The 26716-nt window shown below is 42.8% G+C and overlaps 1 protein-coding gene across 2 annotated transcripts in view; it reads right to left on the bottom strand.

The window, feature by feature from the left end:
* The window catches only part of gfra4a (GDNF family receptor alpha 4a), a 308249-nt gene that overhangs the window by 5794 nt on the left and 275739 nt on the right, over positions 1-26716 (bottom strand). For both annotated transcript variants that reach the window (XM_047346216.1, XM_047346218.1), the window contains exon 7: positions 11236-11405. In XM_047346216.1, the coding sequence (XP_047202172.1) occupies positions 11236-11405 (170 nt within the window). The remainder of the gene's footprint in view (positions 1-11235; positions 11406-26716) is intronic.

The following is a 26716-nucleotide window of genomic DNA, read 5'->3' as shown; positions in this document are numbered from 1 at the left end:
ACCGTTCCCCACAGTCTTTTCTCCATGATGATGCAAAGGTGTCTTATATTTTAGGGTTGTTATCTGGTAGGGCACTCCGATGGGCAGTAGCAAGATTTACTAACTATAACCATTTTGGCTGCACTCATGAAGGATTTTTTCAAGATTTTAGATCCATTTTTGACCTTGAAATGGGTCAGACTGATGTGGCTTGTAGATTGTGTACGCTTAAACAACACAATCGACCGCTTACAGATTTTTCTATAGATTTTTTAACCTTAGCGGTTGCGTCTGGTTGGAATTCCAGCGCACTGAAGTCAATATTTTTTCAAGCTCTAGACAACAATTTAAAGGATGAACTAGTATTACTGGAGGAGCCAGAGAACCTAGATTGATTTAGCCCTCCGGGTGGATACCCGTATGCGGGAGATGAGGCGAAACCGCGCTGAGCATTTTTTTCCTAGAGTGCAGTCTTCTACCACTCACCAGACGCCGAGCCGGCCGGTACAGGCCTCGGGTCAGGCTGAGTCCGAGCCCATGCAGCTCGGTTGGGTTCGGTTGTCTAAAGATGAGAGAATTCATCGACGTGAGGCCAGGCAGTGTTTTTACTGCGGGACGCCTGAGCATTTTGTTTTGGCTTGCCCTGTTCGGCCAAAAGGTCGGGTTCACCTGTTCTAGCAGGGCGACCGGTGGACCAGAAGCCTCTTGGCATGCCCTCACGTTTCACCTTACCCGCCTCGTTAGTGGTAAATCAACAGAGCCTCACTTTTTCTGCCCTACTAGATTCAGGTTGTGAACTGAACCTAATTGATCAAGACCTGGTAAAACATCATCAGATTAAGACTGAACCATTAACTATGCCACGTCAAGTCTTAGCCTTAGATGGCTGGACGCTCCACAGTATAACTCATAGAACACTTCCCTTAGAATTGGTTTTATCTGGTAACCATAGGGAGCTCATCACCCTGTTTGTTTTTCCCATCGTTCAGAGCTCTTTAGTGCTAGGTTTTCCTTTGCAGCATCACAACCCGCATCTCAACTGGGTGGAGTTAAGGGTAGAGTCTTGGTCTACACAGTGTTTGTCATCCTGTCTCCAATCAGCTGTTCCACATAGTACTCCTGAAAGGGAGAGAGAGGTTGAACCCACCGATCTTGCTCAAATACCAACTGAGTATCATGACTTAAGCGCAGTTTTCAGTAAGTCTCAGGCTCAATCTCTCCCAGTGCACCGTCCTTATGACTGCGCAATCGACCTTTTGTCGGGGGCTCCATTACCTTCTAGCGGTCTTCATAAGATCTCGGGACCGGAGAGGTTGGTAATGGAGAAATATATTAAGGAGTCATTAGCTTCAGGGATAATCCGTCCATCTTCTTCTCCACTGGGAGCTAGGGTTTTTTTTGTTGGCAAAAAGGATGGATCCCTCCGTCCATGTATAGATTACAGGGGACTAAACGCCATCACGATTAGGAATAAGTACCCTCTACCCCTGCTTTCATCAGCATTTGAGCCAGTTTATGGTGCCACAATATTTACTAAGCTTGATCTTAGAAATGCTTACCACTAGGTTCAAATTCGCCAGGGAGATGAGTGGAAGACGGCTTTTAAGATCCCACTTGGACACTTTGAGTACCTTGTGATGCCATTTGGATTATGTAACGCACCTGCTGTTTTTCAAGCCCTTGTGAACGATGTATTAAGGGACTTCTTGAACCTGTTCGGTTTTGTTTACCTCGATGACATCTTGGTTTACTCAAAGACTCCTGCAGAGCATCATCAGCACGTCCGGCTAGTCCTGCAGCGCCTCTTAGAGAATCAACTGTAGGTGAAGGCCGAGAAGTGCGAATTCCACCAGTCATCCATCAGCTTCTTGGGCTTCATCCTTGAGGGTGGGCAGGTTCGCGCCAACCCCAATAAGATCAGGGCTGTGGAGGACTGGCCAATTCCAACAACCCAAAAGGAGCTACAGCGGTTTCTTGGTTTTGCCAACTTTTACAGGAAGTTTATTCTGAACTACAGCCAGACGGCCAGTCCCCTCTCAGCCCTGACATCCTCTAAGGTGCCGTTCACCTGGACTACAGAAGCAGACAACGTATTCAACGCTTTGAAGACTAAGTTCACCCATGCACCAGTACTTGTTCATCCGGATTCAGCTAAGCAGTTTGTTTTGGAGATGGACGCTTCGGACACCGGGGTGGGGGTGGTGCTCTCCCAACGCCAGGATCTCGACGCAAGACTCCATCCGTGTGCCTTTTTCTCTCGATGACTATCTACAGCAGAAAGAAACTATGATGTGGGTGACAGAGAGCTCCTGGCTATTAAGCTCACCCTAGACGAGTGGAGGCACTGGTGGGGGGCGCTGAACACCCTGTGCTGGTCTGGACACACCACAGAAATTTATCATACATCCAGTCAGCAAAACGGTTAAATCCTAGGCAATCACGTTGGTCTTTGTTCTTTTCTTGTTTTAATTTGTTGATCTCTTACAGACCTGGTACCAAAAACATAAAGCCAGATGCCCTGTCATGTCAATTCTCCACAAATGAGACGGAAGAATTAGCTGCACGTATCCTACCTCCTAGTTGCACGTTTGGAACCATGACCTGGGAGATTGAGGACTGTGTGCGGCAGGCCCTCCTTGCTGACCCGGGGCCAGGATCTGGATCACCTAATCGGATGTATGTGCCCGATGCCATTCGGTCTTGCCTCATTACCTGGTTTCACGCTTCAAGGTTTGCGATCCACCCAGGAGCTAGTCGGACCATTGCCGCAATAACCAGACGCTTCTGGTGGCCCACTCTACATTGGGATGTTAAGGACTATGTATCTGCTTGTAGAACATGTGCTCAAAACAAGACATCAAATCGACCACCTGCTGGCCTTCTACGACCACTGGAGGTTCCACCTCAACCTTGGTCCCACATCGCCGTGGACTTTGTTACTGGCCTTCCAGATTCTCATGGTATGATGACTATTATGACAATAGTGGACAGATTTTCTAAAGCCTGCCATCTTGTACCCCTCAGGAAACTACCATCCGCCTTCCAGACTGCCAAGCTTTTGGTCAAACACGTGCAAACATGTTTCGTTTGCATGGAATTCCCCAGAATGTGCTATCTGACGGGGGACCTCAGTTCACCGCCCAGGTGTGGAGGGAATTCTGTGCAGCATTGGGGGCAAAGGTTTCTCTAACTTCCGGTCACCATCCGCAAACCAATGGCTAAGTAGAGAGACTTAATCAGGAGATGGAGGCAGCTCTACGCTGCGCAGCATCCTCCAGTCCCACTGACTGGAGCAACCATTTGCCATGGATTGAATACTCACACAATTCACATGTGTCCACTGCCACTGGGCTTTCCCTATCTGAAGTTTCGCTAGGGTATCAACCACCCTTGTTTCCTGCGGATGAAAAGGAGATTGCTGTTACTTCTGTACAACAGCACGTCCGGCGATGCAGACGGATCTGGGCGGCCACTTCCAAGGCATTACCGCGGTCTGCTGCAGCCAACAAGCACTACGCTGACAGACGACGGACCCCCGCTCCTGCCTATAGCCCGTGTCAGCAGGTGTGGTTGTCTACACGGACTGTTCCGCTTAAGTCTCTGTCCCGGAAATTATCTCCCAGGTTGATCGGCCCTTATGTTATTGATTCTGTGGTTAATCCTTCTTCTGTACGTTTACGTTTGCCCCCTAGTTTCTGAGTCCATCCTGTTTTTCATGTATCTCAGATTAAGCCTGTCCAGTCCAGCACGCTCTCCCCTCCGGCTGTGCCCCCTCCACCTGCCCGGGAGTTCCAAGGCCACCCTGCCTACTCAGTCCGCCGGATCGTGGCCTCTCGTAGGCGGGGAAGAGGATGGCAGTTCCTGGTGGATTGGGAGGGTTACGGTCCCGAGGATCGCCTCTGGGTTCCCCGGTCTTTCATCTTGGACTCTTACTTGATTCAGGACTTCTGGTCGTCCCAGGCCAGTTCGTCTGGACTGCCCGGAGGTGGTCGTTGAGGGGGAGGTGGTGTCAGATCCTGGTCATTTTTGCCTGCTATTAACCCTCTTCCACCAGTAAGGGCGTGAGGAGCTGGTCGTCAGGTGTTTCGCATGATTGTCATCAGCTGGAGGACTATAAGAAGGAGGCGAGCCAGTACTTCGACACCTGAGTGTTTTGCCTCTTCGTGGTATTTTACCTGGCCAAATCATGGTTTTGATTATTGCTTGTCTGAGAAGATTCTAATTCTTGTTCCTTGACTAATGTTTTGTTTTTGTCCCAGGTTGACCAAGCCTCGCTCATGTGAGATATCTGAAGGAACTTTCCAATAGTTTTTTGGACTGTGGATTCTTGTTTTTGTTCCACTGGCAACCAGATTAGAGATTGTTCTCAAAGCTTCATGCGAACCCTGTCCACCCTCCTCCAAGCCTCTCAGGACTCACTTGCTACGGCGGTGCTGCATAGCCACCTCTTACCAGGATCACAACCTCTCTCCCTGGTGGACTTAACTCTACCCAATGTAAGCTTTCTCCATAGAACATATTTGAGAATTTCAGTTGTGGGTTGTTCACCAGCGTTCATTCTCTTTTTCAGTCTCCCTGCTACTGTGGTTTCCTGCCCCAGATTTCCTAATAAAAGTTTTACTAAATGTTTCTCTGTTTCTTCATATTTTTCTGCATGTGGGTCAAGTCGGCCATCAACATTATGACAAAAACTTGTTACAAAGTAGCAAAAAATTAAATAAAAAGTGATTTCTTAATGGCAGGTTCACAATTTATAAGGAGCAAATAAAAGTACCAATACTGAATACATATATATATATATATATAATAATATATCAGCAGTTATTGTTAATAATTCAAAATATGAACTTATTATTTTAGTTTTTATTAATAATAATAATCAGAAATTATAATTATTAAAATAAGGTGGTGTCTTCAGAACTTGAATTGTCTTTTGTGTCTGCTGCTGCTGCTCCATGCTGCTCAGCTTTGCCTCCGGTTGTTTTAACCCTAACCCTGGATTTACACCGGGCTCACACTGAACGTAGTGCAGCTGCATCTCCGCTATGCACTGGTCTAGCCGCGAACTTCTCCGCCCTTCTGATTTACATCCGCAATGTTCCGGTCTGCTATGACGCCCGGAGGAGCTCCAAGAACCATGTGCAGATCGCGAAATAAAAGCCAGTGATAAATGCGTTAGCAAATCCAAAACAACTCATTCTGTGGAAGTTAAACCAGTTAAACTGATTAATTTATGCAGCCAGATATTTTCACGTGTTTTGCTCTAAAATGGGTGAGTTCACTGAGTGCAGATAAGCTGTATTTGTTGCTTAGTTTGTTGCATTTAATGTTTAATTGTTTGGTTTAGAATACCTTAGTCATATAGCCCAATAACTGAACTAGTTGATCTAATATATACACAAGTGTAAATATAAATGTGTGTGTATTTATTAATATAGCCAGATCTAGTCTGTCTTTAGTAAATTATTTTGAAAATCCTGATGTTATTATGTTTCCCGTTGGTGTGGTATGATTCTTGCAGATGGACTCCGGCTATCAAATACACTCTGACACTTTAAAAAATACAACAAAATCCAGCAAAGACCTGACACATTATGTCAGAGATGCACCGTCCTTTAGCTGCTCATCTGCTGTTTTCAACTGATAGCTCTTCAGGGCTAAAATGCCATTTTTGTTTGTCAACTTTGGTATTTCTTTTAAAGAAATAGGTTTTAATTATCACTAAAATACACTATATTGCCAAAAGTATTTGTCTGTCTAATTTTACATGTAGATAAACTTTGATGATATCCTATTATTAATCCATAAGGTCCAGTTTGTTGATGGATCCACAGTTGCCAGCAACTTTAACTGTTCTGTAAACATCTTCCACATGTTTTGGAGTGTGTTAGATGAGAAAAACAGAATTCCAACTGTTTCTGCCTCTAAATTCATAGGACGGAGTTATGCTTAAAAAACATTAAAAAAAAAATTTTTAGAAAAGGGTCAGGTAAGGGACTGCAGAATGTTAAAAAACACCCAAAGTCCAAAGTGACACTTTAAAAAAAACATAAAACCTGGGGAAGAATTGATAAGGAGTCATTTAAAAGAAAATCTGGCTTAAAATTTACTTTTAGCAGGCAAATAGTACTGAATCTGACAAAGCTTGACCTGTTTTCAAATAACAAATTATAGAAGATATGTAAAGCTAGTTCAACAAAGTAGAACCAGAGTGCTGTGTACAAATGAACATCAAATGTTTTTCTGAAAAACATTTTTATCTTCCTTTCACTGTGTTGGTCTGTTCCATAAAATCCCAATAAGACACACAAAGGTTTGCAGTTGTAACAACTTGTACAATTTGTAAAAGGGTATAAATACTTGTTATTAAAACAACACGTTTTAGTGCTCAGTAAATTAGCCATTTCTTTTTCCTACATGTTTGCTGCAGTGGACAGGCTGGAGTGCCAATCAGCATCTCAGTTGGTGTTCTGATGAGCTATCAGATGCAGATTTTTACTTTTAATTAACAGTGACTGGCATAGTCACAGCAACATTTTATTTGAACCTCATCTGACGCAAAATTATAAGCTAAAAATGTTTATGCTCAACAATGTGTCATTTTATTTTCAGCAAAGTTTCATGTATTGAGTTTGGAGTGTTAAACAGCTGTGTGTGGGACGAGCTGCACTGAGGCAAAAAATTTAATTTTGGACTTTTGGCATTTTTTAACAGCTTTTCCCTTTGGAAATATGTATGGCCTACTTACACTTTATCTGTTGGCTGATTGTCAATTATGTCATCTACAGCATTTTAGCCCTCAGTAGCAATAAAGTGTTTAAACACATTTGTTTTATGTGCAGAAAATATTATTATTCAGATTTCTGTCTAATAATAACTTTTACAGAAAAGTGTGCATATTTACAGCCTTAGTGGCTTTGCACATTAAAATTAGTTTTCTTATTGTGTGGTCTTCATTCGTGATGCACACCCACTTTATTATGGATATGGATCAATTTAAGATGGTCAAAAAGTGATTGCATGCAGAAAATGTAATGGTATTTGCATAGTTTGTATTTATAGATGCTTTTTGCAGATTAATGTGTGAATATGATGGGAATGAGAAAAATGTGGGACTATGTCATACATCACTTTATGATCTATGGACTTCTTTCGTCTATGGCAAAGTATAAAGACAATTGCCCTTGCTGAGTCACATTGCCATTAAATTGCGTTCTTTTTTTATTTTTGTTTGTTGTTTTCTGTTATTTTAGCTGGAATCTAACTGAAATTAAACAGAGTTGTGGTAAAAGTGATGATTCTGGCTAAAAAATGGTGCAAACTGATAAAGAATATACAGTGAAATGTACAGGTGCAAGGCTTTAAGGGTATGTCTCTATCAGCTTTACACATCCGCAAACTAAAACCTTTGCTGATTCCTTTTTGGAAAATAGACCAAGCTCAGTCAGATTGGACTGCAAACAGCAATTTTAAAGTAATGCCACAGTTTCTTGATTGGATTTAGTTCTAGACTTTGACTGGGCTATTCTAACACATGAATCTGCTTTGATCAAAAACATTCTATTGTAGCTCAGACTGTACATTAAAGGTCACTGTCTTCCTGGACAGAACCTCCACCCCAGTATCAAGTCTTTTGCAGCCTCTAACTGTCATAGTCTCAGAGCTGTGTGCAGGTGGCTGTGTGTTTCCGTCTCTCTACTGCAAGGTGTGATTGCCAGGTGGAGCTCGAAGCTGCAGCTCATTGCAAGAGTATTTAGAGGAGTTGGATCCAAGAGGCAGATGCCAGATCACTGGCACTTACTGCGATTTCCTCTCAATCTTGGTTGGAGTGCCTCAGACCCGGTGAGCAGCTAAGCTTCCTCCTGGAAGGCTGGAGCCCCCTTCCTCATTCTTTGCCACTGGTTCCCTCCCAGCTCCTTGGTATTTCCTCAAGGAATTCAGTCCTTGTAGCAATCCACCATCAAGGTATCTGCTTGTCCACCCACAGAACCCCAGCAACCCACAAAGCGTTTCTGCTGATCGCTCTTCACCGGACCTACCCACCTGCCTTTCTCAGCTTTTGGAAGTCTTCTCTTTCCCCTAGGATCTCCCCTTCCTCTTCGAACATGCTGAATCGTAGTCCAGTCTGAAACCCTGACGAGCCACATCTGGAATATTGTGAATAAATCCTGTAAACCTTTTCTTGTTCTTGTTGTCTGTTTTTGCTGCTTGCACCAGAGTCTAACCCAACATTATAAATGACCTAACAGAACAATATGGCTATTCTAACTCTGCAGCACAATTACAGACACAGTTTCAAACAGCACTCATACAACAGGTCACCATGATTCTGTGCTCCAATACTATGTGCAGCATCTGGTAGTCCTCCTTCAATCTGTGGATAATCTGTCAAATCAACTTAATAATCTGCAAACAAAAGTACCTTCTCAACCTGCTTCTCCTTCAGTTTTGTCTTCAGTGCGACCTTTCAGCCTTCCAGATCTGATTCTTCCATGCTTGGAGATGTCCCCTGCCTAACACCCGAGCCATTTTCTGGGGATCTGGAGAAATGTAGGGGGTTTTCTCCTCCAGAGAAGAGCATTTCACCGCACACTGCATTCTTTTCAGGATAAAGCAAGTAAGGTATCCTATGTCTTTGGATTACTGAGAAGGCTTTACGGTTAACTAAGGCATTAGTTGATGAGACTACCATGATATTTTTTAATTTGATGAGTTTCTGCAACAATTTAAACAGGCTTTTTCTTTGAGAAGGAGTGATGAAGAAAAAGCAAAAAGCTTTTGGAACTTGAAACAGGGAAGCAGGACAGTTGACAAGCTAGATATTGAATTTCGCACCTATCTAACACGGGGGTTGGAGCTGTTTTGTCCCAAAGATAATTTTCAGACAACAAACTCCACCCCTGTGCCTACTTCTCAAAATGTTTCTGTCCTCCTAAAATAAAACCATGATGTTGGAGATCGGGAATTCCTGGCCATTAAACTGGCCTTAGAAGAAAGGCGGCACTGGCTGAAGGGCACAGAGCAACCTATAATCATCTGGACTGACCACAAGAATCTCGCCAACCTTCAGTCAGCTAAGCGTCTCAATGCCCGTCAATCCTGTTGGTCTTTGTTCTTTTCCTGGTTTAACTTCTCCATTTCTTTTCGACCAGAAACATTAAGTCAGATGCCCTTTTCTGACAGGTTTTGCCTGAGGAGGAGTCCCAGGAACTTCCAGGAGAGGCTTACTCCATCATGTGTTGTCCGAAGCCTGTCCAGGGGTTGTGGAAGACAAGATCAGGAAAGCCCAGCAACAAGAACCCGACCCAGGAGGAGGTCCACCTGTAAGAATCCATGTTCTTGCTTCTATCTAAGCCCAGGTTATTCAATGGGGGCACGCTTCTAATTTCTCCATTCAGCAGCCGAACCAGTGGCCACTCTGAATAAGGATATCTGTGAATATGTTTCTGGCTGTTCCACTTGTGCTTGTAATAAAAACTCTCATCGGCCCCCTGCTGGTCTCCTTCAGCCTCTGTCTGTTCCCAGCCACCCTTGGTGCCATATTGTAATAGATTTCGTCACTGGTCTCCCATCTTCTCACAACAAGACAGTAATCTTTATCATAACTGAACAATTTTCCAAAGCTTGCCATCTCAAAGCCTTGTTTAAACTGCCATCAGCCTCAGTTACAGCTAGACTCCACATTCAACATGTGTTTAGGTTCTATGGTATCCCCGTAGAAATACTTTCAGACAGGGGTCCACAGTTCATAGCTCAGGTTTGGAGGGACGCCCTGAGGGCTAGATCTTGGCTAGCTTCTGGGTTCCACTGCCAAACTAATGGTCAGTGCAAACACTTAAATCAAGAACTTGAAAACACCCACCGCTGACTCTGTGTAAACAGCCTAACCTCATAGAGTGAGCATCTTATTTGGACTGAATACGCCCATAACTCACATGTTTGCTCTCTCTCCCTTTGAAGCATTGTTAGGTTACCAACCTTCTCTCCTCTCTGCCTCCTTCCCAGACTCAATCATTCCATCTGGCAAAACCCATCCTCTCTTCTGTCGAAAACTATGGGAGCAGACACGGTCAGCTCCTGGAGGAGGAGATGGGGTTATCATCCAAGGACTTTCCCCTCAAGTCTTATTCAAAGAAGCTCTGTCTCAGGTTCCTAGGTCCCTACTCCATCGAATCTATTCTCAGTCCTTCAACCATTCGCTGAAGCTGCCTACTCACTTATGTGTTCACCCTACATCAAACCGGTCCTCTCAAGCTCCTTGTGACCTAACACTAACAGGTTTTATTCCAGGATTGCCCTGAATTCATCCCTATCCATCGTCCAATCAACCCTTGATAAACTTCCTTGTCCCTGCTGAAGAAAAGCCTCCTGCTACCACCAACATGTGTCACTGTGGGGATGGTGTGTTCAGGGTGATATTCAGTGTTATTTTTCAAGCAAACATTTGCATATAGGTTGTGAAGTTATATTTTGTTCTCATCTGACCAGAGCACCTCCCTCTATATATTTGCTTTGTTTCCTACATGGCTTGTGGCAAACTGAAAATGGAACATCTTATGACTTCTTCTTGATACTTTTACATAAAGGCCAGATTTGTGGAGTGATCGATCAATTGTCAACAGATTCTCTCCTGATTTGTGGATCCCTGCAGCTCCTCCAGAGATACAATGCCCCTCTTGGCTGCTTTTCTGGTTAATGCTCTCCTTGCCCAGCCTGACAGCTTAGGTGGAAGGCCATTGTTTTGCCAGTTTTGCGGTGCCATACTGTTTCCATTTTCAGATGATATATTGAACAGTGCTTTGTTTGATTTTTAAAGCTCCAATATTGTTTTACAACCGAACCCTGCTTTAAACTTCCCCCCGACTTTATTCCTGATCTGTTTGCTGTCTTACCTGGTCTGCATGATGCTTTTTGCCTATTAATGTTCACCAACAAACCTCTGAGGGGCTTCACAGAACAGCTGGAATTATAGTGAGATTAATTTTCCAGGTGCCTAGATGTTACTAATTTGGTGACTTCTGAAGGAAATTTAATGTAAAATAAATCTTCAGCAGAGCATTAGGCCTTTCACCTTTAATTTCATTGTCTCACTCATCTTTTTGTGTAAATTTCATCTACCTTCAGCTCCCACTGTTTAAGCAAACACTTTAAGTTATGCTGCTGTATGACCCAGATCTGAGTGAGGCCCTCTCCTCTGCTGGGTCAGTTTATAGAAAAGCTTGCACATCAGATTTCCAGTCTTCCGTCTCGTCTCACCTGAGTTGGTATCTGTGCTCGCAGAACGTTCTGCTCTGTTTCCATGGAGATGCCTGGGGCGGTGGTTGCCAAGTGCAGACTCAGGTTGTCTGTCGCTGGACTTGACATTCCAGGCTGACTGGCACTCGTTTTCACGTCTGATCCATTCCCGAATGCTAAGATGGCATTTTCTGCAAAACACCAGCAGCAGAAAAAAAGGTTCAAAATACACAAATCATTCTGTTCTTCATTTGCTAAAACTTCCTGTCATTTTCACGTGAGTCATGGATATTTTCCTGACTGGTCTCTTATTAATTACATGCTGCAAGGTCTATACGTTGGACAAAGCCAGCCTCTAATAGTGAGTCATGGGGCTGCTGAGCGTCAGATTTCACTTTATTATCCAGGTATATCTCAATAAATGAAACTATCGTAGGAAAGTTAATTTGTTATTTGTTTCAGTAACTATTAAAAAGGTGAATACAGATAATATATAAATTAATCACACACAGACTGATAAACTGAAGTTCAGGTGATTATTTCTTGAATGCTGATGCTTACAGGTAATAATAGTCCAAAATTCAAGATTACATAAGACTAAAAAAGGAGTCATAAAATGGCCATGTTATGGTTTAAGGACTCATGTGGTAGACTGCTGACTTGAAGGTCAGATAATGGTTCAGATCCTCTACAAGGAGGTTAAGGCACAAAAGGTCAATGCTAAAAAAGCTGACTATTCACAGAGTGCTTTATTCCAATCATATTAATGGAATGTTTATTGGATGGAAAAAGTATGGTAAAGGCCACTCAAAAAATAAAATTGTCACAACCCTGAGAGGTTTGTGAAGTAAAGCACTACACCTAGAGTCAGGAATTCAAGTCACGATGCACAAATGTAGCCAGAGTGACTTCAATATTAACTGTAAGCCACAACCATCAAAATTTGCAGAAATAAACACATTTAAAGCATCACTATGTGTAATACATCCACAAAAATATGGGTTTTGCTTTTTTGATTGAATTACTGAAATAGATTCATTCTTCAACAATAATCTAAAGATCCATTTGAAACAACAAAAAATATACAAGGACAATTCAGTCTATTCAGTTTTGAATAAAACATATTCCTCTTTTCTGCTTACAGGACGTAAAAAAATCTACAGCTGACTTGAAAGCAAAACCCTGAACACAAATACTTCCAATTTTTCTCAAGTATATACCTAGTATATCTCTCTCGGGATCAATGGTGTAAGAAAATGCCTACAAATCTGGATAATTCTGTATAGTATTCATGCCTGGGGAATAAACTCCAATATGTCCTTCCTGAGGCAAATAAAATACAGCAGTCCACAATCCTTTACAAATCTTTCTGCAATTGAACATGAAAACAGTGTATTCGAGCAAAAATTCACTACATAGTGAAATGGAACACGTTACAAAGTATTTGGGATTTGGCTAGACACAAGGCTGCCTCAGACGGCCAGATGGGACCATTAGTTTTTGACATATATGTACAATCTGAGTCTATGCAACGGTAAATATGAGTTGTGAAATAAGAAACTCTGGTGAAATAATGAATATCTCATCTGCTGTCTGTGGGCTTCCTGGCTCACCTAAATAGCTGCGGGGCAGTATTAAAAGACAGAGGCGAGAACATTTCCAAACGCAGTCAACTTGACTTTTTTTAACCTTCTTGCTGGTTTTTAAACGTTAAGTCGGCATGCAAAATCACCCTCCCAGCAGTATGCTGCTGTCAGTTGTGAAAATATCTACAAATATAGGTTTTAAAAAGGCAGAGTAGAGAATGTTTACAGGGAACTACTTCTGAAATGTCTGTGGGGGAATAACAATAGGATGTAGAGAGCTCTTTTAAAGCTGCCACCAACTTCTTCTGAAATGCAGCACAATATGAATTATTCTGCAGGAATTGAATCAAATATGAAAGATAGGAGAGTAAGGGAAGTTAAAGTGTTTTAAATGACAAGGTGAGAGTGTGATCATTTTTGTATGACATCATATTGGGTCTTCAGCTATTCCCTCATACAGTTTTTATTGTACGTTTTACAATAAACTGGAGCAACTTATCAGTTCCACTCTCCAGAAAGAAGTATCCTAGTTGTAGGTAAAGGGGTGCAGCATCTTCTTTTATTCAAAGAGCCTGGATTATTCAGTGGAGAAGGACCTGAAAGGTTACCTTCAGCTGAACAAGCCAAGCTGAATTTCGGCAAACCAGCTTCACATAAACACATGAGGTTCCAGTACAGAACTTAACAAGAAATCACAGATATCTAATGAAAGGCAATCAAAACAGTTGATGTTAAGCACTGTGAAAAAGTATTTGTCTTCTTACAACTCCATTTAGTTATAGTTTTTTTGTCATACTTAAATGTTTCAGAACACATCATACATAACCTGAAGAAAAGCCATTTAGAAATTATTTATTTTACTTATTAGAGGATAAAAGCTATCCAAAACAACCTGAGACCATGTGAAAAGTATTTGCCCCCCTTGGTAAATCACTGTTTTAACCATCTTCTGGTTCAGCTTCACAAGCTACACCTAGGTCTGTAGAATCAAGATTAAATAGAGTCTGTCTGACAACATGAAGCAGGCTAAAAGCTATTTAAATCAACACACTCAGGCTTTGGGACTAAAGCGAATCACAATAAAGGCCTTTAACCATAAATGGAGAAAACATGTGTTGACTTTCGGAAAAATATTTTGTACACTAATGAGACAAAAGTAGAACTCATTCAAAGGTGTGCATAACTTTACATCTGGTATAAAATCACCACAGCATTTTAAAACAAGAACATGATGCTGACATTCAAACATGGTGGTGCTTTGCTGCCTAAGGAGCCTGAACAACTTGCTGTAATTGATGGAACCATGAATTCTGCACTTTAGCAGAAAACCCTGATGGAGACTATCTGGCCATCAGTTAATGACCTTAAGCTCCAACTCTCCTGGGTTATGCTGAAATGGCTTATAAAACAGAACAAAATAAATGTTTAGGAATGGTCTATTCTGAGGGAGATTATGTGCTGTGACCCTAAACATCTTGTGTGGCTGAATGAAGACAAATGTTTTGGTCCAAGCATTCTGCACCGTGATGTCAAAGACCCAGTGCTGCTTTAATAAACATCCGCAGTCTCATGCATAAGGTTTTATTATTTAAATTTTGGGCAAAAGTGAAAATTTTCTAAGCTAAAGTGAAAAAATCATGACTTAAATTATTTTTCTGTGCTTTTATTTACTCAATAAGAACCATTTAGAAATCACAAATGTGTCATGTTGAGGTTTTTGTTGTGGACCAAAGTGCAGATGCAGGCGAGGAGTCGGCATGGCGAGGCAGAACGATGATTTATTTAAATCAAAACAAAGGCTAAACTCACAGGTAGGCAGACAGGATGAAAACAGAGAGTTTAGGAGTCCAGGTATAACAGAGCACAAGAAACGAAGGGAACTTGACGCAGGGAAGGTGACGCAACAAACTAGCCTTGTTCACAAGAACCAAACTAACTAATATACAGAACGAGAACAAAGGCGGGTAATCAAGAAACAGGGAACAGGTCTGGCAAGGAAGCAGAAGGGACAGGTGGAAACAATAAACAATAAAGAGAAACATAGACCTAAGCAGAACAATAGACTAAGATAAAATAACCAAAACATAAGAAATCTAGAATAACCAAGAGGTAAAGGAAACAGAGGAACTGGAAGGAATAGAAGAATAACAAGAACCTAAGGCCTAAGCAAAAGGAGACCATAAAAAAACCATGACTAGAATAAAAGAAAACAATAACTCAAGCTGACCTAACAGGAAGTAGAACTGGAACACTAGAAACTAAACATAAAGAACTAAGCTAGACAGAACAGAATAAAAACACAGAAAGGGAATAAAGATGAGGAGGAACAGAAAACATAGACTAGAAAAACAAGAAGAGTGCAAGGTGAATAAAAAAACCAAACCATAAATCAACACAGAGATACTAAAAGAGGAGCTAAAGAATTCAGGATAACAAAGAACTAAGGGTCCTTCTCAAAATATTAGCATATTGTGATAAAGTTAATTATTTTCCATAATGTCATGATGAAAATTTAACATTCATATATTTTAGATTCATTGCACACTAACTGAAATATTTCAGGTCTTTTATTGTTTTAATACGGATGATTTTGGCATACAGCTCATGAAAACCCAAAATTCCTATCTCACAAAATTAGGATATCATTAAAAGGGTCTCTAAACGAGCTATGAACCTAATCATCTGAATCAACGAGTTAACTCTAAACACCTGCAAAAGATTCCTGAGGCCTTTAAAACTCCCAGCCTGGTTCATCACTCAAAACTCCAATCATGGGTAAGACTGCCGACCTGACTGCTGTCCAGAAGGCCACTATTGACACCCTCAAGCAAGAGGGTAAGACACAGAAAGACATTTCTGAACGAATAGGCTGTTCCCAGAGTGCTGTATCAAGGCACCTCAGTGGGAAGTCTGTGGGAAGGAAAAAGTGTGGCAGAAAACGCTGCACAACGAGAAGAGGTGACCAGACCCTGAGGAGGATTGTGGAGAAGAGCCGATTCCAGACCTTGGGGGACCTGCGGAAGCAGTGGACTGAGTCTGGAGTAGAAACATCCAGAGCCACCGTGCACAGGCGTGTGCAGGAAATGGGCTACAGGTGCCGCATTCCCCAGGTCAAGCCACTTTTGAACCAGAAACAGCGGCAGAAGCGCCTGACCTGGGCTACAGAGAAGCAGCACTGGATTGTTGCTCAGTGGTCCAAAGTACTTTTTTCGGATGAAAGCAAATTCTGCATGTCATTCGGAAATCAAGGTGCCAGAGTCTGGAGGAAGACTGGGGAGAAGAAAATGCCAAAATGCCAGAAGTCCAGTGTCAAGTACCCACAGTCAGTGATGGTCTGGGGTGCCGTGTCAGCTGCTGGTGATGGCCCACTGTGTTTTATCAAGGGCAGGGTCAATGCAGCTAGCTATCAGGAGATTTTGGAGCACTTCATGCTTCCATCTGCTGAAAAGCTTTATGGAGATGAAGATTTTATTTTTCAGCACGACCTGGCACCTGCTCACAGTGCCAAAACCACTGGTAAATGGTTTACTGACCATGGTATCCCTGTGCTCAATTGGCCTGCCAACTCTCCTGACCTGAACCCTATAGAGAATCTGTGGGATATTGTGAAGAGAACGTTGAGAGACTCAAGACCCAACACTCTGGATGAGCTAAAGGCCGCTATCGAAGCATCCTGGGCCTCCATAAGACCTCAGCAGTGCCACAGGCTGATTGCCTCCATGCCACGCCGCATTGAAGCAGTCATTTCTGCAAAAGGATTCCCGACCAAGTATTGAGTGCATAACTGTACATGATTATTTGAAGGTTGACGTTTTTTGTATTAAAAACACTTTTCTTTTATTGGTCGGATGAAATATGCTAATTTTGTGAGATAGGAATTTTGGGTTTTCATGAGCTGTATGCCACAATCATCCGTATTAAGACAATAAAATACCTGAAATATTTCAGTTAGTGTGCAATGAATCTAAAATATATGAATGTTAAATTTTCATCATAACATTATGGAAAATAATGAACTTTATCACAATATGCTAATATTTTGAGAAGGACCTGTATAATACAGAGACTAATCCTAATAATAGAACCATACAAAGTAAAAAGGAAACAACCATAAGGAAACTTAATGAGGGAGGAAAACAACAAAACACCAGGAGGCGGTAGAAGGAGCAAAACAAACTAATAAACATAATAGAAACATCTAGACAAAATACACCATCACAAGGAACCATAAAACAAAGTCCGAAATGTCACACCGTGACAATATGTAAAAAATTGCTTAAAGCCTTGCACAGCCATTCTCCTACTGTCACTCTGAGCTCTGGTGTGTGTGTGTGTGTTTGGGGTCTGCAGTTGACTCAGGTGGGTGCGATAACCAGGAAATGGGGACATGGAAAGGACAAACTACCTACCACTTCTGTTTTGCTTTATTGTGGGAAGCTGTGAGATAATCAAGGGATTTCACAAGGAAAGAAAGCAATTAAGCAACTTCACATTCACATACAAGGTCAAAAAACCGCAACTCACGACTTACGAGATTTGCAAGCGACTTTAGAAATAAAAAAATCCAAAGTCGCTTTTAATAAGCAGACTTGGCAACACTCCAGGTTGGGTTGGCTCCATATACTACAGGATTGAGGGTTTCTTGATAGCTGATTACTTTCACTTACCTTCTGCTCTCGTGGAGGAGGACGCTTTTCTCTGTATCCAGCACCCTCCCATATCTGCCCGGCTTCAGCTCTGTGTCTGTGAGATCTCTGCTGGCTGGTTCTGGCACTTCATTGTTCTCAGCTGCAACTCATCCAGCTAATGAGCTCATGGCTTTTTAAGACAGCTGCTGACACAGTCTGTTGCTGGAACATAGTCTCTGTTATGTGGACTTCTGTCAGCCTGCCTGATCGCTTGTTGTCCTGCCTTCCTGTCGATCTGCCCATCTGTCTGCCTGCCTGTCGCCATATGGAACTCTTCTTCAGGAAATCTGCACTGTAAATATTTCCACCGCCAGAACACTCTCTCTCTGCTCGGATCCTTGGGGCTTCCTCATCCTCTGGCTTCTAACAACTCTAATCAAGGTCTACCTAAGTTGGAACAATAAAACCTCATTTCAATCTAATTCTGTGCATCGAATCTGTGTCATCTTCTGATTTGGTTATATTTCGACAACCTGAGTAAATTAATGATAGTATGTTCCAGCCAGCAGACATGTCGAAAAACAAATCAGATGAAGATGAACAGACCTCCTGGAGGGAACGCCTCCAATCCACTGAGACCATGCTTCAACAGTTGCTACAACAACAAAGGACGACAGATGCCCATCTCATGGAACTTGGTGGTATGGTACATGCCTTAAGTGAAATATTAACCAAACTCTCACCCGCTCCTTCCAATCCTCCAGTTCGTTCTGAGAATCCTCAGCCACCCACAACCCACTCATCCGGAATCCGAGAACCTGATTTCCGTCCGTCTGAACTTTTTGATGGCAACCCTAATAATTTTGGTGGGTTTTCTCTCCAATGTGAGTTGGCTTTTAGTCGTTCCCCCTCTCTGTTTCCGACTGCTGCTTCCAAGATCACTTTTATTGTTACCTCCCTAAAAGGATCTGCTTTACGCTGGGCGCACGCTTTTCTCACAACTAACCCTATTGAGTCTCTGAGTTATGCTGTTTTTTTCAGTCACTTCAAGGAAGTCTTTGATCAACCACTCCAACAGGAGACAGCTGCTAAGAAGTTACTTACCCTCAAACAGGGAAAGAGGGCATTGGCGGAGTTCGCCATCGACTTCCGGGTGGCAGAACAGGAGGTGGGTTGGGATGAAGCGGCACTCAAGGGTATTTTTGTGAATTCCCTTACAGATCAGATAAAGGACCAGTTGGTTTTAAGAGATCAACCTGTGAGACTGGATGATTTAATCAAACTGTCAATCCGTATTGACAACCGCCTAAGAGAGAGACAAGCAGAGAGGAATCATAAGTCAGAGTGGCAGCACTTTATGGCACCTCGGACCGCTTACCTTGATACACCCACTTCCTCTTCGGAGGGATCTGTGGAACCTGAGCCTATGCAGGTTGGTCACACTCGTCTCTCTCCTGAAGAGCGACAACGTCGTTTTGGGGCTGGTCTTTGTTTGTATTGTGGACAAGGTGGACATTATGTTGCAAGATGCCCTAAGAAGGGAAAAGAGGGGGCTCGTCAATAGATCAGGGGACTTTGATGAGCATGTCCCATTTTTCCCCTATATCTCGTCTGTGTTTTCCAGTCACTATTATTATTGGCCAAGAAAAGTGTCCAGTGGATGCTTTTATTGATTCTGGTGCGGAACAGAATCTTATTTCCTTGGATCTAGTTGACAAACTTAAGATACCTTCTCAGTCTCTCAACCACCCCCTTTCTGTTTCGGGCATCACTGGTCAAACCATATCTCAGGTGAAGTTTAAAGTGCCCCACCTTCACATCATTACCTCAGGTAACCACCATGAATGGGGTGAGTTCTTTGTTGTCTCCTCTATCTCCCCACAATTGGTTCTAGGATTTCCGTGGTTGCAGAGACATAATCCCGCAATTAATTGGGTGGAGGGCAGAGTAGAGAAGTGGAGTGATTACTGTCTCCAGAATTGTCTAAAGACTGCTGTCTCTCACTCTAGCAAACAAATTGAACCACCTGAGCCTGTTGATCTGTCTAAGATTCCTCCTGAATACCACAATCTTGCATCTGTTTTTAGTAAACAGGGGGCTCTTTCTTTACCCATGCATCGCCCCTATGACTGTGCTATTGATCTCCTTCCAGGTGCTCCGTTACCATCCAGCAGACTATACAATCTCTCTGGACCGGAGAGAAGAGTCATGAAGGAGTACATTGAGGATTCCTTAGCATCCGGGATCATTCGGCCATCTACCTCCCCCGTTGGCGCCGGCTTCTTCTTTGTGGGGAAGAAAGATGGCACGTTAAGACCCTGCATTGATTATAGGGGGTTGAATCAAATCACAATCAAAAATAAGTACCCCTTACCACTCATTGATTCTATACATGACCAATTACACACTGCCAAGATTTTTACCAAGCTCGACCTGCGCAATGCGTATCATCTGGTTCGGATCCGAGAGGGTGACGAGTGGAAGACAGCTTTCAAGACTCCCCTGGGACATTTTGAATATTTGGTGATGCCTTTTGGATTGACTAACGCACCCGCTGTTTTTCAGGCTCTTATAAATGATATTCTCCGTGATTTCCTCAACCTCTTTGTGTTTGTTTATCTGGATGATATTTTGATTTTCTCTCAGAACATTGATCAGCATCACCAGCATGTCAGGACCATACTCCAGAGGCTTTATGAAAACCAACTCTTTGTAAAAGCCGAAAAATGTGAATTCGGTGTTTCTTCTGTGACCTTCTTGGGTTTTATTTTTGAAGCAGGCAGGTACAGAACGGATCCTGAGAAGACCAAGGCAGTGGCAGAGTGGCCTACTCCAACGGATCGCAGGCAACTCCAAAGGTTCTTAGGTTTTGCAAATTTTTATAGAAGGTTCATAAAGAACTACAGTCAGGTCACTGTGCCTCTCACTCAACTTACCTCCTCTCTGAAGACATTCCATTGGTCCCCTGAGGCAGAGAAAGCTTTTTGCAAATTGAAAACTTTATTTTCTTCTGCACCCATTCTGACTCATCCTGATCCTAGTGCGCAATTCGTTGTGGAGGTTGATGCTTCTGACATTGGAGTAGGGGCCATCTTGTCTCAACGTTCTCCTATAGACAACAAGGTGCATCCTTGTGCTTATTTTTCTCGTCGTTTGTCGTCAGCAGAGCAGAATTACGATGTGGGAAATCGAGAGCTTCTGGCTATCAAGTTGGCGCTTGAGGAGTGGCGGCATTGGTTAGAGGGGGCGGAAGTCCCTTTTCTCATTTGGACTGACCATAAAAACCTCTCTTACATCCAAAATGCCAAGAGACTTAACTCCAGACAAGCCCGTTGGTCCCTGTTTTTTGCTCGTTTTAATTTTTCTATCTCTTACAGACCCGGCTCCAAGAACATCAAGCCCGACGCTCTCTCTCGCCAATTTTCTCATTCTGAGCAATCCAAGACTGAAGCTTCCATCTTACCGGAATCCTGCATTGTGGGCGCCCTCACCTGGGCCATTGAAAAGGACATCAGGGAGGTACAACAATCTGAACCAGATCCAGGTACTGGTCCTGTAGGCAAACTGTTCGTTCCGAACTCTGTCATCAATAAAGTTCTGGATTGGGTTCATAATAATAAACTTACCTGTCATCCGGGGATTAATCGTATGATCACTTTTACCAAGAGGTATTTCTGGTGGCCCACTATGAATCCCGACATTAGAGAGTTTGTCGCAGCTTGTTCCACATGTGCCCGTAACAAGAACTCAAATCAACCTCCTGCCGGTCTTCTTCAACCTCTGTCTACCCCTAGTCGCCCATGGTCCCACATCTCTATTGACTTCGTCACTGGTCTCCCGCCATCTGACGGAAACACAGTCATCTTTACCGTTGTTGATAGATTCTCTAAGACTGTTCATTTTATTCCCTTAACTAAGCTTCCGTCTGCATTGGAGACTGCTCAACTTCTGGTTCTTCATGTCTTCCGTATTCATGGCATGCCCTTGGATATTGTCTCTGACCGAGGCCCGCAGTTCATTTCACAAGTCTGGAAGGAGTTCTGTAGGGCTATTGGTGCTACCGTAAGCCTTTCATCTGGTTACCACCCTCAGTCTAATGGGCAGACTGAGAGATGCAATCAGGAACTGGAAGTAGCATTGAGATGTGTGATTAATGACAACCCTTCTTCCTGGTGTAGACATCTCACTTGGATAGAATATGCCCATAATATTCATACTTCCTCTGCTACTGGTTTATCTCCCTTTGAGATTTCTCTGGGCTATCTACCTCCATTATTCCCCAGTATTGAATCTGACACTGTTGTCCCCTCTGTTCAGCATTATATCTCCAGGTGTCGTAAGATCTGGCGTCAGACCAGGAGGACACTTCTACGCACTTTGGAACAGAATAAAAGGTTTGCTGACCGTCACCGTTCCACCGCACCGGTCTACTGCATTGATCAGAAGGTCTGGCTCTCCACCAAGAATATTAAATTAAAGGATACTACTCGAAAGTTGGCCCCCCGTTTCATCGGTCCTTTTGTCATAGAAAGGATCATCAACCCTTCTGCGGTGAGACTCAAGTTGCCAGCTTCTATGCACATTCATCCTACCTTTCATGTTTCACAGATCAAGCCAGTCTCGGAAAGTCCCCTGAATCCACCCACCAAGCTCCCTCCCCCTGTTCGTCTCATTGATGACCATCCAGCTTACACGGTCAATCGTATCCTGGATGTTCGACGTAGGGGGCGTGGTTTTCAGTACCTTGTGGATTGGGCTGGATATGGACCTGAAGAAAGAACCTGGGTACCTCGTTCTCTTATCCTGGACCCTGCTCTCATTACATCTTTTTACAGACGTCATCCGGAGAAACGTTCGGGATTGCCTGGAGGCAATCGTTGAGGGGAGGGTACTGTGAGATCTCTGCTGGCTGGTTCTGGCACTTCATTGTTCTCAGCTGCAACTCATCCAGCTAATGAGCTCATGGCTTTTTAAGACAGCTGCTGACACAGTCTGTTGCTGGAACATAGTCTCTGTTATGTGGACTTCTGTCAGCCTGCCTGATCGCTTGTTGTCCTGCCTTCCTGTCGATCTGCCCATCTGTCTGCCTGCCTGTCGCCATATGGAACTCTTCTTCAGGAAATCTGCACTGTAAATATTTCCACCGCCAGAACACTCTCTCTCTGCTCGGATCCTTGGGGCTTCCTCATCCTCTGGCTTCTAACAACTCTAATCAAGGTCTACCTAAGTTGGAACAATAAAACCTCATTTCAATCTAATTCTGTGCATCGAATCTGTGTCATCTTCTGATTTGGTTATATTTCGACAACCTGAGTAAATTAATGATAGTGTCTTGTCTTTCTTTTTACATATCTTCCAAAATTCTGAGTTATGGATTTGGTCAGCCTCGTCTCTCAATGCAATTGATCAAATTTTCTCGACGAGAAGACACGGTGAAGGGGAACCTTCTTGTCCAGACAGGACAATTTTCTACAGATACACGATGGACTCCTGGCAGAAGTGGAGGATTGTGTGTCTGTCGATATTGTCAGTCGAGGATGTCGAAGATGTGTACAAAATTGAATGTTTGATAACAGGATTTTTTCTTTTTGGAGTTGGCGGTTACCTGGCATATCGAGAAATTCGGAAAACGTCGGCAGCTGTTCTGGCCATTGTAACGCTGCCTGGCATGTATGATGGGATCTGCAGAGCGATCAACACTCAGACTGAGATGTTACGTGAGCTGAATCGCAGACTGGATGTGATCCTTACACAGGATCACAGGCAGGTTGTGGTTCCTGGACTCAGGGGTGAAATGGGATAAATCTTGGAGAAAGTTGTTCGCTCAGATCTAGTGGAAAGGTCCAGGAATTTGGCTGTTTGGATTCACCATTGAGAAGCACCAGCGAGACTCTCAAAGCTGACGGAAAATTAAGAGTCAGCCTAACCCAAATAATTATTGTTTTCCTGAATCTGGCTCCCCTGCACGGCCTTGATGGCTGGCTATCTTCAACTTCTTCTGGAAGTTATGTAAACATGACGCTCTGCTCCCTCTGCCCCCTCCCTTCCCTGAGGACATCTGTGGACCTGCACAGAACTGTGTGGCCGGTTGATGAACCTTCCATCGTACCATCAAAGACAATGGCCTCTGTGACTTACTTTGCGCACACTCACATGCACAAGATAAACATATGCACCCCTTCACACCGGCTTCACTGGATCCCCTGCATGATGTTGTTTCGTATATATGTTGCTTCTTTGTGCTGAGGTTTTTTGCAATCTCAAACTGTATCCTGCTAAGGATAAAGTGTGAAATATGATTTTTTCCCCCTCTTCTTCCCTAATGTGGTCTCTTTTCTCATCTACGTAAATGTGTGATTTCATTACCGTATTTTCCGCACTATAAGGTGCACTTAAAAACCTTTAATTTTTAAAAAAAATGACAGTGCGCCTTGTAATCCGGAGCGCCTTGTATATGGATCAATTGGTTAATTGGTTGATCCATACCGGTTGTACACGGCGCTCTGTCAAAATGTTTCAGTACGACTGGTAAACTACAAAGCCGCACCGCTTGCAGCATTACGGCTACCGTAGTCAGGGGTGTCGCCGAAGTAATAGCGGTAAATACCTGTACTGTGCTTACTCCTAGTCCAACACCACTTGTGTGTGCATAATGTTTGAATGTACTGTTGCAGGAATTGCCTGAACTATATGTGATTAGAAGCTCAGTGTGTGGGGTGTATGTTTCGTGTGTGTGTATGGAAGATGTTGACATTACTCCTCCGGACAGAGGTGGCGCTGTGTGCTGCCGTAGCTGAGAATCAAGAGTGAAGGAGTGACGTCGGTATTATTGTGTGTGTGGGGTGGGTAGAGATGGCGACCGGAGCAGCGGTGTATGAGTCTGTAAGCCCTGTGTTTTTACGTGCTGCAAAGTCATTAAAAAGAACCCCGAATCTCGTCAACAACTCAGTGTTTTGATGCTGTTTCTTCATGCTCAACTCAGCAACGTATGAGTGAGGGAGTTAACCCCGAGGAAACTAGTAACTTCGGCCCTGGAGAAAGCGTCTCCCCTGTGTCATCAGACTACGGTCAGGGGACAGAAACAGGAAAGGTTAACAGTACTAACGTTTGATTTAGTGCATCAAACTGTTTCTTTTACGTGTTTACTGAATCAGGGAAAAGTTCCCTTTCACGTTTTAACTAACGTTTGATTTCAACTTCAACTTCATAGACTCCAATGCATTCCTAACGTGCGGTTGGCTCTATTCAATAGAATTCTATGTAGAGGAGACCTTACCATGAGAGTGAATGGAGTTATCAGAACGCTGGTTTGTAGTGTATTAATAAAGTTTGACTGACTGACTTATCTGACTGTTTTGTTGACATTCTCTTTAGCACAGCTCCATCTAGTGGATGCATAACGCAACCCCAGTCAAACGTTTGACTGCAGTAGCTTCTATTCTATGCGCCTTATAATCCGGTGCGCCCTATATATGAAAACAGTTCTAAAATAGGCCATTCATTGAAGGTGCGCCTTATAGTGCGGAAAATACGGTACTTTTCATAGATTTTCAGATTTCTCAGAAGGATTACCAGCAAAAGCCAAATATTATTAATATTTGAAAATTTGGACTAAAGCTGTTTTTACACCAATGACCAGAGAATTTTAGATTTCTTAAAATGATTGTATTACAACTATATCATACCAGCGACAGCCAAACATTTTTAGAATGTAAAAAGTTTGGGCCACAACTGCCTCATACCAGCGACCTCAAGGATTAATATTATCATTTTTCTTCAAGCACCGGATGAATTCCTTACCACAGAGGACTTAATGAGCTAATTACCTCTATTAGAAAGATTGGATTAGAACCAGCTCTTACCAGTAAACTCCCAAGGATTATTAATGTCATTTGATTTGTTTTTCTGTGTTTGATTTTCTGTATCATTGTAATGTTTTTCCTTGTGTACAGCGCTTTGAGTGCCTTGTTGCTGAAAAGCGCTATATAAATGAACTTGACTTGACTTGACTTGATTAAGTCAGTCGGAACCACCAGCCAGGAATGTCCTAACCTGCTGGGAATAATTACTCTGCTGTGTTGCCTGCTTACATTCATCCCTTTGATACCAGAATCAGTTATTACAACTGCAGGTAAACATGCATCATTAACACATAAAAGTTAGAGACAACTGTGTTTTTGCTTTTGACTAAAGCAACATCTCTGAATCCAGCAGGAAATACTGCATGGCTGGTAATTAACATCCATCCATCCAAACAATAAAAGCAGTGGGTTTGCTGTAAAACCTATATTCTGATTAGGGAAAGTAGTAGAGAAGACTACAATCATCCATTTGCCAGCGCAGCAGTTAATTACTTGGGTTGAATAAAATAGGAAAAATACACCCTGGATATGCTGCCAGTCCATCCAAGGCAACATAGAGACATACTTCACAAACAACCATGTACTCACCTAAGGGCAATTTAAAGAGACCAATTAACCTAACAGTCATGTTTTTTGTACTTTTGGAGGAAGCCATTAGAGAACCCACGCATGCAGGGGGAGAACATGGAAACTCCATGCAGAATGACCTCAGGCCAGGATTTGAACCCAGGACCTAAAAGCAGTACAGTGATGGAAAAAAGGAAAATACTGTAGCTAGGAGCACTAAATTGTGTCTAAATAACCACAAGACTCAAGTCAATGTCCTTTGGGCAACGGAGACCAAAGTTGAGATACTGATCCCAATATAGTGATAATCTGATACACATTTATTTTGCTAACCATGCCCTGGTTCAAACATGGACCAACAATCCAGACTACACAAAAGGTTTGGGTTATGAGCTTAACCCAGCATACTAGGTTAGATTTTTAACACAAAATGAGTTGAAGTGACTAGTCTAACGCTAAGGCTACCAAAAGGTGGGCTGAAAAGAATAACTCATAAACTGTATTCACTTTTACAGTTATCTACAGTAGTTAATCACAAGGCAACACGCAGACACACAACCACACCCAAGATAATAAGACTTACTGACAATCAGCTTAACCTGAGCAACAAATTCATACTCAAAGTAAAGCACAATAAAAACATTACCCACTCAGACTTTATGGCTAGTTGTTTGGTCAAACTGTGGATGGTGAACACAGGCTAATATTATCCGTAGCAAACCTACAAACCTACTGATTAACACCCTTAAATGGCTGAAATTTACCATCTAACCATTTTCTCATCCTATGGTCTGACCTGAACAAAATATCTTTATTTGGCGTTGTCACCCTATAGAGCACAATTTGAGTTAATATCCTT

Source organism: Girardinichthys multiradiatus, chromosome 19, assembly GCF_021462225.1.
Source record: "Girardinichthys multiradiatus isolate DD_20200921_A chromosome 19, DD_fGirMul_XY1, whole genome shotgun sequence".
NCBI lineage: Eukaryota > Metazoa > Chordata > Actinopteri > Cyprinodontiformes > Goodeidae > Girardinichthys > Girardinichthys multiradiatus.
Note: the sequence above shows the minus strand (reverse complement) of the source record. Positions and strands in the feature narration are given on the sequence as shown.